The following is a 12,077-nucleotide window of genomic DNA, read 5'->3' as shown; positions in this document are numbered from 1 at the left end:
TAATCAAGAGCTGCTACAAACTGACCAGAGATATTGTCACAATTAGAATGTTTACCATACAGGATATTGTCTGTGATAACAATGCATAGCCTTCAACGTTAACATCTTTTAAAGAGTGTGTGTTGGACGGCTGGGAGGTAGAGAGAATGTATATGTTACCGTATATGTGTGAAATCAGGCATTTTATAGAATGCCTAAAAAATCTACAGAATGCCAGAAGTGGGATGTCAACATATAAAATACTTAATATTTCACACATTTCCTAGGTATTCTATGCAATGCGAAAAGGTAAACTGGCAAAGTATAAAATAGGTAAAGGTAAAGGTTCCCCCGCACATGCGTGCTAGTCATTTCCAACTCTAGGGGCTGGTGCTCATCTCCGTTTCAAAGCCGAAGAGCCAGCGCTCATCCGAGGATGTCTCCGTGGTCATGTGGCCGGCATGACTAGATGCCAAAGGCGCACGGAACGCTGTTACCTTCCCACCGTAGTGGTCCCTATTTTTCTACTAGCATTTTTTATGTGCTTTCGAACTGCTAGGTTGGCAGAAGCTAGGACGAGTAACAGGCGCTCACTCTGCTACGCGGCACTCGGGATTCGACCCGCCAAACTGCCGACCTTCTGATCGACAAGCTCACTGTCCTAACCCACTGAGCCACCACGTCCCTAAGTATAAAATACTCCAGCTAAAATGCCATTCTAGCCTTCCTTGTTGGTCAGTATTGGTCTTTTTCTCTTGTTTTTCCCCCCCAGTAAGAACATCCTGTATTTTGCATTTCTTCTTTCACCTTCATATACCACTTTTCAATAAAGGGTTAGGGTTATTATTATATACACTGCCTGCCTAGGGAATGTAAATGTTAAAATTATTAAAATATTAAAATAACAGAGACATTTCATTCTTTGTCTAAAAACACTACACATTCTGTATATTTCCTAGGCATTCTATACAATGCCAGCTTTTCACATGTTGCCGATAACATACACAATGTGAAAGTCATAACAATGAAAGCTCATGTAACAGTTCTCATGTCCTCAAACGGAATAATGAACCACCAGCCTATACTGCGTGATCCCAACTTCACATTGCTTATTTTCAAAACATATTTAAGTAACTTATTGTAAATAATTAAAAAGTATAAACAAACAAATAAAGCTCTTCTTTGCTAATGCCCAGATCTAATTTCTTTGTTGTGTAAAATATACTGCTCAAAAAAATAAAGGGAACACTTAAACAACACAATGTACTGTATTTAATAGTAGGATGTCTTATCTTGTGTTCCCTTTATTTTTTTGAGCAGTATATATATGTGGAACTAATAAGATTGACACTCAAAGATTTCACATACAATATGTTTACACTAATTAATCATTCTCTCACAAGCAATATTTCTCTCTGTGAGAACAGGATGGAGCTGTTTCTAAGATGCTCATCTTACTTAAGTTTTTTTTAATTAATCAGAGATGGTTTTTCTGTCAATTAAAATGTTAGTGGTGGCTTAATTTAAGCAATTCATTATTTTAACGGTTGCATTCCTAATGACAACCTTAATGAATGCTGCAATAGATAAATTTTATTCCTAGGTAACATCTTTTCCTATCAAAATTATACTAAGTTGTCACATACCTATTCACCGAATGGCTCAAGGCATAGAAAGAAGCTCGGCTTGGGTGATACTCAGCCATGTTTAGAATCTCCCTTATTGTTTTAGTGCATGGAGAAGGTAGCAGTCCCAAGCTGAATGTAACTGCATCTGCCACCAGAGGGTCAATGTTGCTAGTTCTCAATATTTGAAGGATAGCTCCAAAGCATTCTGGGGTTCCACACTGAATCAGGGCCTGTATTGTGATGGATCTATAAATAAAAAGAAACAGAGAAATCACAGAGTTCGTCTAAAAGCAAATTCACATACTTCTGTATTGGCCAAGTCTTCACTGCTTCTGCCTTAGAGTTTATTTTAACTGGCTTTCTGTATAGATGAGCTACCAAAACATGTGGCTCCCAATATCTCTGAAAAATTAACCAATTAGAGTGATGATCAGCCAATAGTTATGCTGAAACTTTTAGTTTTTCACATTCTAGTTTCCTTATAAAGTGATGCCAAAGCATCGCATCATTTAGAGAATTCAGAAATCCCTAAAAGTTTCATCCATTCTTTAATCCAGGAGTCCTCAACCTTGGAAACTTTTAAGACTTGTGGACTTCAACTCCCAGAATTCCTTAGACAGCTAAGGAATTCTGGGATTTGAAGTCCACAAGTCTTAAAATTGCCAAAGTTGAGGATCCCTGCTCTAATCCACAAAAATAAACAACACAGAGGACAATGGTATGACTTGTCTTACAGAAGAAAGTCCATCAAGGTTGATCCCAAGTTTAACGCTAGATGATACCTGTACAGTATACTGCTTTGAAATAATATTTGTAAATGTTATTTTAAAATGGTTTAAAATGTAACATATAGATTAACTTTGATGCAAAAGGGGGCATTTTTTTTATTTAGGCTGACAGGTTCATATGTTCACATTTTGGCTCATTCAAAGGATATTGAGTAAATCCAGTTGCCTGATGAAATAAAAAATGTTTTGAAAGAATTCAAGATATGGCCTGATCCAACAAAACTTTGTCCATCAACAATATTCCAGAGTCCATGGAACTGGGCAGCCAATCAATTTAAATAAATAATAATAAAGAAAGTGGGAGTGGGTGGTTTTCTCTCTTAAATATGGCCTTTCTCTAAACTGGATGTGAGAATAATATATAGGGAGAAGTAAGAAATCCTGTCACATAAGTAGATTACCCACCTAGCAATACTGAGTCTTCTATGCTCTGCTAATAAAACCTTTGCCCGTTATTCTCCCTGACTTATATTTGCCAGCATTGGCCTCATTGCATTGTGTAAGTTGATCACGGCCAAGTCATATGGCCAAGGCAATACAGCTTAACATCCATTGTGTGGCCTATTCATTTCCAGTGTAGGGTTATGTTATAATAAGTCAACAGATGATGACAAAATACCTGGAAGTTTCCATCAACTTTGGCACCATTGGGCCAAGAGTGCTGTTATGCAAGCTTCTGAGCCCCGTAACAAATCTGTAGAACAAGCTGGCTCTTTTATGGTTCTGCTGAGACACTGACAGTTTTTTTAATTCTTGAAGACTTTTCAGAACAGCATCACCATGCCTGAGAAGTTTGGCCTCCACATTCTCCAAAGACAGTTCTCTCTTTATCAGGCCAGTAACTGAAAAATAAAAGAGAGCATCTTTTCAAAATGATACCATCACATCGCTACCCAGCTCAAAGGACAATTGAATAACAAGTAGTTGTTTGTGCTGTGTTCAAGAATTGGCTTTGCCTGAGTGGAATTGCAGATCCTTCCAACTGTAGCCACTCATGCCCCCATAAAGATACTCCTAAAAATTGAAGTATCCTCTGGAACGATGTGAAATAGGGATGCCTCTGATGCATACAGGGAATAAGCAAAGTCTAGGTACATAACTTTGTTCCACTAATATTTAGACAGCATAATATACAATCACTATTAACATTGCAGTACAGGGAGCCCTCAGTTTATGACCACAATTGAGCCCAAAATTTCTGTTGCTAAATGAGACATTTGTCAAATGAGTTTTGCTCCATTTTACTACCTTTCTTGGCACAGTTGTTAAGTGAATCACTGCAGTTGTTAAATTAGTAACATGGTTGTTACTAGTTTCTCCATTGACTTTGCTGGTCAGAAGTTTGCAAAAGGCGATCACATGACCCTGGGACACTGCAACCGTCATAAAGATGAGTCAGTTGCCAAGCATCTGAATTTTGTTCATGTGACCATGGAGATACTGCAACAGTCATAACTCACTTTTTTCAGTGCCATTGTAACTTTGAATGGTCACTAAATGAATTGTTGTAAGTCAAGGACTACCTGTATTAGTTATCATAGCCAGTTTTATATTACATTATTCAAGCATACAAACTCTCATCCTGGAGACTGTCAGAAGAATTAAGTTTCTTTGTTTGTAAGCTAGACAAATGTCCAGGTTAGCAAACCAGAAGTGGATCCGCCTTGTTCCAACTGGAATAATGTCAGATTGAAATGCTTCTATTTCCAAATCAGTCTAATAGGAAATATCAACCAGATGTCAGTATCTTTCTTTATTTCTTTTCACAAGTCTTGCCTTAGATTAGCTCTGTCCAATTTGTAAGGCATTGTTCAGGTCACCAGTGGTTAATGGATGCTGCTAACTAATCCTGATGAACCAAAGACCATGTTGCCTTCTGTGCATGAGTCTTGACTTAAAAATCAAAACAGGTTGCTTACAGTCCCTCTCTGTATTGTGTATGGTAATCATTAAAGGTAAAGGTTCCCCCGCACATGCGTGCTAGTCGTTTCTGACTCATCTCCGTTTCAAAGCCGAAGAGCCAGTGCTTGTCCGAGGACGTCTCCGTGGTCATGTGGCCGGCATGACTAGACGCCAAAGGCGCATGGAATGCTGTTACCTTCCCACCGTAGTGGTCCCTATTTTTCTACTTGCATTTTTACGTGCTTTTGAACTGCTAGGTTGGCAGAAGCTGGGACGAGTAACAGGCACTCACTCTGTTATGTGGCACTTGGGATTCGACCCGCCAAACTAACTTACACCTTTTCTCTTTCTACAGAATCCTCTTAAAGTTTGCATTCGGCCTTTGCACTGATTATTTTAAAATATTTACTACAGCTCTTAAAGAAGCATAGTAGTCAATGAGATACTGCACACCACAACTGTGGCTGCTTCCATTTTTTTTCCTTATAATAGACGATTCTTCAATGAATTAATAGACATAAATACTTCCTTTAAGGGCTCCTCTAGGAAACCAGGTAGGTAAAATATTAACTCCTTTTTTCCTCTGTAAGTAATAGAGGGAAAAAATGACAACCCTGTATGACCCATAGGAAGTCGATTGAAATGAAAACCATTGCCTAAAGACTTACCGTCCATGCTCCTGGTGTTGATGTTGGCGATGCTTTCGTATTTCAGAGTTTGAATGACTTTCGCCATCATGCCATACTGATTTCTGTTGCAATAAGGAAAAAGCAACAAAGCCTTGTATAAAGTAACATGGTGTTGTTTACAACCATAGATGTAAACTGTGATAAGGAAGAGGTCGGGAAAAACCCTTATGCAACTTACTTGTATGAGGAGGGCAGAAACAAGTGTTTCTCAGTGCAAATGGCTTCAGATATGTGCTTTTTCTTTGTATCAACAGTGTAGTGGCAATGCTGGTTGCTGCTGATCAGGGTGGATAAAGGTGCATTCTACAAAACATAGGTAAAGGTAAAAGTAAAGTTTCCCCCGCACATGCGTGCTAGTCATTTCTGACTCTAGGGGCCGGTGCTCATCTCCATTTCAAAGCCAAAGAGCCAGCGCTTATCCGAGGACGTCTCCGTGGTCATGTGGCCGGCATGACTAGATGCCAAAGGCGCACGGAGCACTGTTACTTTCCCACCGGAGTGGTCCCTATTTTTCTACTTGCATTTTTACGTGCTTTCGAACTGCTAGGTTGGCAGAAGCTGGGACGAGTAACAGTAACATAATTGTGGCTAAATTAGATTCGAAACCCCAAAATCCACAAAGGTTATTCCTGTGCTGGGAGCCATAGAGGAGGGACCCACAGAGAGTTTCACCATTTCTCTAGGAAGCCTGGTGCATTTTTATGTGTATTGGACTTGCTGACTATTTGTCTTCTTGCCAATCATTCTAGTACAAATGTGGGCGGAGCAAAGAAAGAATGAAACATTCAGATCTTCTTCTACTAAGCTGGTGGGTCATCTTCCAACAGTCCTTGCTTGTTTACATTGATCAGAATAGCAATTAGGGCTGCTGTCTCTAGAATATGATTTCTGTGACCACTTGTTTAGTTTGTCATCTCTTTTGGTGAGCCAGTGATGACGGGAATTTCTTTGTTCAGGTGCTTTTGCTGCATTTCCTTCTGGATACAAATATACATTTAAATGTTCTTTCTTCCTTGGTATAAAATCATAATATAAAATACTAATTTAATCATACCTAAAATTATTTAATCTTTTGTAAAAAGTCATTTATATTAACAACTATTTCAAATAACATATTGTCACAGAGTTGATAAACACTTTGTGATTCCACAAAGTGATTTGTAATTGTGGGGCAGAGAAAATGGATTTCAGTCATAATGCCTGAATTTAATTTGTGATCTGTAATTTGTGAATACTACTTCATAGGTTTAGAAAGGCCAATCTTAAGAACAAAACAAAATGAGGACTTTAGATCATGTCTCCTGCTGGAAACTTGCATTTCCCTTTTTTAATTTTAATTTTTGGTTGCTCACAAAAAAACCCTTCTTATTTGACCCCTGAGGGAAGGGATTTCATCAAATTATATTGATAAAATGATGGCTGAATTTTGTAATGATAGTGATTGTGGAATATTAGATTGTGAGGTAGCTCAGTCATATAATGCATATAGTCCATATTTTCTGTCATGCTCTATGTACTTACCAAGCCTTTAATGAAAGCAATTGGACTGACATAATCTCTGATAGGGTTGAAGTTCTCACAAGATTTCAGGTTTCTTGTTATTTCAATGTCTGCTAAATTGGTTTTTCTATTTTTTACTTCAATGCTGCTGTCACATTTTCCATATACGGTATTCTACAAAGACAAAAAATATCTCATTTCTCTATAGTCAACTACAGCAAGCCTGGTGACCCAAAGGCCATTTCCCACAGGGGAAACAATTTGCTTGGCTCACTGAGCTATGTTTAATCATATTAATTGAAAGAAAAGAGGATGGCCATGCTCTTTACCATGGATAATGTTTCAATATTATCTTCTGTCTCTGTTAGCCCAAGAAGAGCAGAGATGATGCCTCTTTTGATGTTGAGTATATGTGTAGCTTCACTATCCACAGGATATAGCTCCACATTTTTCTCATTCTGAATCTTGACTTTCAGCTCATATCTGTCCAAACAAAAACATCACATATTTAGAGAGAGAAAAGCATTGTTTAACATTAGAATATAAAACAGGGGACCTCTGAGCAAACTGCTGTAGTGTAGAATGGTTTTCTTTATGTTTCAGCCAATCCTGTCTTCTGTTTGTTTTTCCACCCATCTAGTTCTTTGACCTATTCCCTAATATCCATTTCTACTTGGGGGCTCCAAAGCACTTGGGATTGCTATGACTTGTTTTTCTCTTCAACAGCTTTTTAAATATGTTTCACAGTGCACCATTTGCTTGCACCACCCTCATGAATCACCTCAATCTTATTATGATGCTTGACAGTATATCATTCTCTGAACTGAATCTGTTCACACCAGAGATTATAAAGCAACCTACACTGGATTTAAAAACTTTAAGTGTACTGTAGTAGCTGATTGCCATTTTTTTCCTAACTTCTTTTACATCATAAAATAACCTCGCACCTAGCTTACTGTCTCTCCAGTTATTCTCTAATATAGAACATTATATAGATTTTTCATTACATATATATAAAAACAATCAGTTGCAAGCTACTCTATTATTGTGTGTGTGTGTGTGTGTGTGTGTATCCTACAATTTGGGGAGGATATGTGTGTGTGTGTGTGTGTGTGTGTGTGTATACACACTGATTATGTCTTTTTTTAAAAATAAAATAAAATATGCATAAAGAAAACAAGAAATCCCAAGGTTTTATTTGGCTTAAAGCATTTCAGAAAAAGGTGTTTTTTCCCCCGAAATGCCTCAGGCCATTTTTTTCCCATTTGTACCTGGAATTCTTCTTTCTCTCTTATGTGTTTCTGTTTAAAACGCATTGTGGCAATTGCTGATCACAAGGTTTTAGCTGTTGTCATAACAAAGAGCATGATCCTTCCTTGTCCACATACAATTTTGTATGTCCAGAACTGTTTAGCAAAGTTCTGTTCTCAAACCACTGTTTGTTTGAATTGTTACTGTTCTTCCAACAGTTGGTTTGCAGACAAAGAAATAAATCATGAGGGGTTTTTTCAGAAATTTCTTTCATAGATGACTTGGAAAAACTGTTTTTTTACCAAATTTGTATTTTACAACTTCAGAAAAAAAAGAATGGAAATCTAAAATCTTTCCTTCTTACATGGGGCTCTATGTCTGAAAAAGAGATTTGCAGCTGGATGCTTTACTACAGTCATTAAAGCATCCAGACAACTCTATTGATGTTCTGCTCAAAGTCTGAGTACTGTTGTGCCACTACTGTTCCCCGGTTCCATAAAGAGTATTAGAAAGCTGATCACTAAAGATATGAAGTAAAGCAGGCTTCTGGATAAGATAAGGCTAGTTACTTTAAAGCTTATGAAATACTCTAGCAACACACCATGTCTGAGCATAGTATAAGAACTATCTGCAACAGAACTGTACAGTTTATTCTCTAGTTGTTCCTTTGAGACACAACTGACATGATAGCAGTGTTCCAGTATTTGAGGGGCCGCCACAAAGAAGAGGAGGTCAATTTATTTTCCAAAGCACCAGAAAGCAAGACAAGAAACAATGGATAGAAACTAATCAAGGAGAGAAGCAACCTGGAATTAAAGAGAAACTTCCTAACAGTGAGAACAATGAACCAGTGGAACAGCTTTTGCCTTCAGAAGTTGTGGATGCTTCATCACTGGAGGTCTTTAAGAAGAGACTCAACAGCCACTTATCTGAAATGGTATAGGGTCTCCTGTTCGAGCAGGGGGTTGGACTAGAAGACCTCCAAGGTCCCTTTCAGCTCTATTCTGATTGGGTTGGATTGCTCAGTATTCACTGTCACTCACGTCAGAAGACATTTAACTAGCGTTAGAATCCTACAGAAAATTAGGTGGGACTTTTTTCTTACTGGGACATGGCAGCAGCAAATTCATCTGAGTTCTTTGATTTCTTTAATAGAGCTTTTCCCTGGACATCAATACCATATACCTCTTCGAGGGTACACTGGTTTATCTTCAGGACAAAATTATGGAGTTGTGGAACTTCCAGCTCAGCCTGAAAACAGAGAAGTTTAAAGGTGTAAAACACTGGTTATTAAACCAATTAGTCTGGAATCACATGAGCACATTATGCGGGATGTTTTCAGAAGAGCACTGCTACTTTCCAGTGCGATTGTGCGCAGATGGCTGGGGATCTTGCTACTTAATTACTTAGCTGCAGTAATTAAGATGTTTAAAAGAGAGCAGAGGAATTAACCCCAGGGAAGGAGGGGAGCACCCATGCCACTGCTGTACTAAATAAAATTAGGATTCAGGGTTTCAGTTCATCAGTGTGCTGGTATTGTTTGATATAAATTAGATCATCTCCACAGTTTTGACTAGAATGCTATGCAGATCAGATGGGATTGGGGTCAGAGAAATCGATTATATAGAGGAGTTAATTATGCCAATAATAACAACAACAACAACAACAACAACAACAACAACAACAACAACAATCCTGGTTGATACCTAGGATGCTGATCTGATTGATACCTAGGATGCTGGCAGCAACCCGTGTCAACCATTAGTGCCAGTCAATTTGAGTGTTCAGTTGACTGAGTTTCATGTTTTATGAATAAGAGTTTTATAATAATAATAATAATAATAATAATAATAATAATAATAATAATAATAATAATAATAATAATAATAATCAGAATTTTTCTCTAGCTTTAGCCAGGAATGAGTTCTTAGTAATGAACTTTAAACACCTGTACTTTGTTTATATCACATTTGAGATCTAGAGGAGGAGTCCCTAAACCTAACCCCTGGTCTGCAGCCTAGTGCCAGGCCGCAGCCCATTCAGAATTGGTGAGTGAGTGAGTGGGCAAATGCAAAGCTGCATTTGTGAAAGCAGCATATGTGCGAAACCATGCCCCTCTCCCCCACTGCCCCATCAGTCCGGAAAGGTTGGAGAGTCCTGATCTAGAGTCATTAGCTAAATGCAGCCATTTAAACTCAATTATAATAACAACTATTAGGATTTTTTTGTGTGTGCTAGTTTTGGAGGTTTACGGTCTCTCTGACATATGTGAATTCACTGTCTATTAGGGAAATGTTTGAACATAGTTTTATGGTGCTGGTATGTTTTAAAAGATGTATTGTCTGATAATCTGCAAATATTTGATCCTTCTCCTTCATTACCTTGCACTTAATTTTCGAGCCGCTGTGGGAATCTGCTGTTCCAGCCACACCACTTGTGATTTCCGTTTCATAACTATAGACATATTTTCTAAAGGGCTTAAGTCTGGTTGCATCTCCTAGAAAACATAAATACGTTTGTATGAACTTCCCCTTGCAGTTGTTTGGATTTAAATGATTGCAAAATAAGTACAGTTCTTATTATGCATTCTGGTAAATAATTTATTTACATACAACACGGTTTTCCCCCCTTTTTCTGTCATTTATATTCTCAAAAACCTTTGACATACTATAAACAGTTCTGTGTAAAAATAGTTATTTTGCCAGGATACATCGGAATACATTCAAGACCAAATCTTATTCTGTGACACAAGTCATTGGAGTGACTTGGAAATATAAACATACGTAGTTCTTCTTAATCTTTCTCTTAGGTTCTCTAGAGGATAAAATGGGGTACACATAATGTTTTCAGCTCCTTGGAGAAAGCATAAAACCTAAAACAAGTTTCACAAAGTAGTTACAGTACTTTCTACGATTATCCCAGCTCTTACATTTAAATGTGGACAGATAGTGAGAGGCACTGGAAAACAACATTATCTCTTCTAGCTACCATGCCCGTGTTGGATCAGGATTATGGGAGTTGTATAACCCCACTCATCTGGCAGTACCATCTTTCACATCTATGGTATTCATGATATGGGACAACTAAATGGAAGTAGTCGGTTGATGCATTACTATTTCAGTTCCCATAGAAGTGGTCTTGAAAAGAAAAGTTCTATAGACATTGATTAATATTTTCTCAAATAGATTGAGCAAGAATTCTTCTTCCTACATCTAAATATAATGCCTGTGTTAAATTTTAAGCCTGCAAAAATCCCATTTCTTCCTCTTTTCCTTCTTTTGCAAAGACACCTTTACAAAGCTAATAAGATAAAACTGGAAAAAAACCTCTGAACGATTTCTGCATTTGACTGAAAGAGCAAGATAGCCATGTTGACTGTAGATGGTGCTAAAGTGCTATATTTGGAAAACAAAGCTTATCAGGGGACAAAGAGCAAACAAACTCACTGGATACTTTGACCCTCAAGAAGAACGCTATGTAATCAGCCAAGCATTTGAGAATAAACAAGTTTTACAGAGTTGCTCATAAGTATTTTCCGATCCTTGACTCTTGTGATTTTTAATCGACAAATTCTACTAATATTTTATTTTCAAGTCAATTTTCTCCTTCTGTGCTTTCCCTGCCATTCATATGTGTGTATTGCTTGTTAAATGTGAAGACTTAAAAACAAGACGCCAACATTTCCCAATTATAACTCTGGAGAATAAAATATATGCAGCTTCCCTTATTCTGCCCTTCCTCCGCAACCGTCAAAAAATACGCCAAAAGCAAAGTAAACTCTACTTGGAATATTTTCCAGCCATATGGTATGTGAAGCTAAAAGATTTTCAGTTTCTGAAGGCAACTTACTTGGGTTGTTTTAGTAGAATGTGTACATCAATACTGTAATTATTCTAGAGGAAAAGGGTTTAGTTGTGGAGAAAAAAAATCTTTTGCAATCCGCTGGGCAAATAAAATAACCAGCATATTAAACACAGTGGATAGGCTCCCAGAAAATTGTATAGGCTTTTATTATTTTTTTCAAAGTATTGCATGTACATTTACTTACTTGCATGTATTTTGTCACACTCCCTATTCCCCACCCCCATGCCAAATCTGAATCAGATTTTAAATTCTGAAATAATGTTTCAGAGAGTGTAAAGAGTTTCTTCTACTATTAGCTTCTAAGTGATTGGTTAATTGATGATGCGCCAGCAACTTGGTATCGATTCTTGGTGACCACATAGATTTAAGTTTTCTAGAATATCTGTTCTTCAACTGGACCCTTCAGACCATGTTCCTACACAGCCACCTTACTGCTTATCAGCCTCTTTGCTTTCCTTCCTTCCTTGTCTACCAGC

General features: G+C 37.7%; 1 protein-coding gene across 1 annotated transcript in view; it reads right to left on the bottom strand.

Annotated features, from left to right (window-relative positions):
- APOB (apolipoprotein B) overlaps nucleotides 1-12,077 on the bottom strand; it is a gene marked incomplete at both ends in the record, with an annotated part of 88,849 nt that overhangs the window by 61,739 nt on the left and 15,033 nt on the right. Inside the window, 8 exons of the mRNA XM_081344813.1 lie at nucleotides 1,626-1,853; nucleotides 3,015-3,237; nucleotides 4,966-5,048; nucleotides 5,165-5,289; nucleotides 6,508-6,660; nucleotides 6,816-6,969; nucleotides 8,843-8,988; nucleotides 10,119-10,234. Coding sequence (XP_081200939.1) covers nucleotides 1,626-1,853; nucleotides 3,015-3,237; nucleotides 4,966-5,048; nucleotides 5,165-5,289; nucleotides 6,508-6,660; nucleotides 6,816-6,969; nucleotides 8,843-8,988; nucleotides 10,119-10,234 — 1,228 coding nt within the window. The remainder of the gene's footprint in view (nucleotides 1-1,625; nucleotides 1,854-3,014; nucleotides 3,238-4,965; nucleotides 5,049-5,164; nucleotides 5,290-6,507; nucleotides 6,661-6,815; nucleotides 6,970-8,842; nucleotides 8,989-10,118; nucleotides 10,235-12,077) is intronic.

Source organism: Vipera berus, assembly GCF_964194415.1.
Source record: "Vipera berus genome assembly, chromosome: 1".
In the NCBI taxonomy this organism is placed as follows: domain Eukaryota; kingdom Metazoa; phylum Chordata; class Lepidosauria; order Squamata; family Viperidae; genus Vipera; species Vipera berus.
Note: the sequence above shows the minus strand (reverse complement) of the source record. Positions and strands in the feature narration are given on the sequence as shown.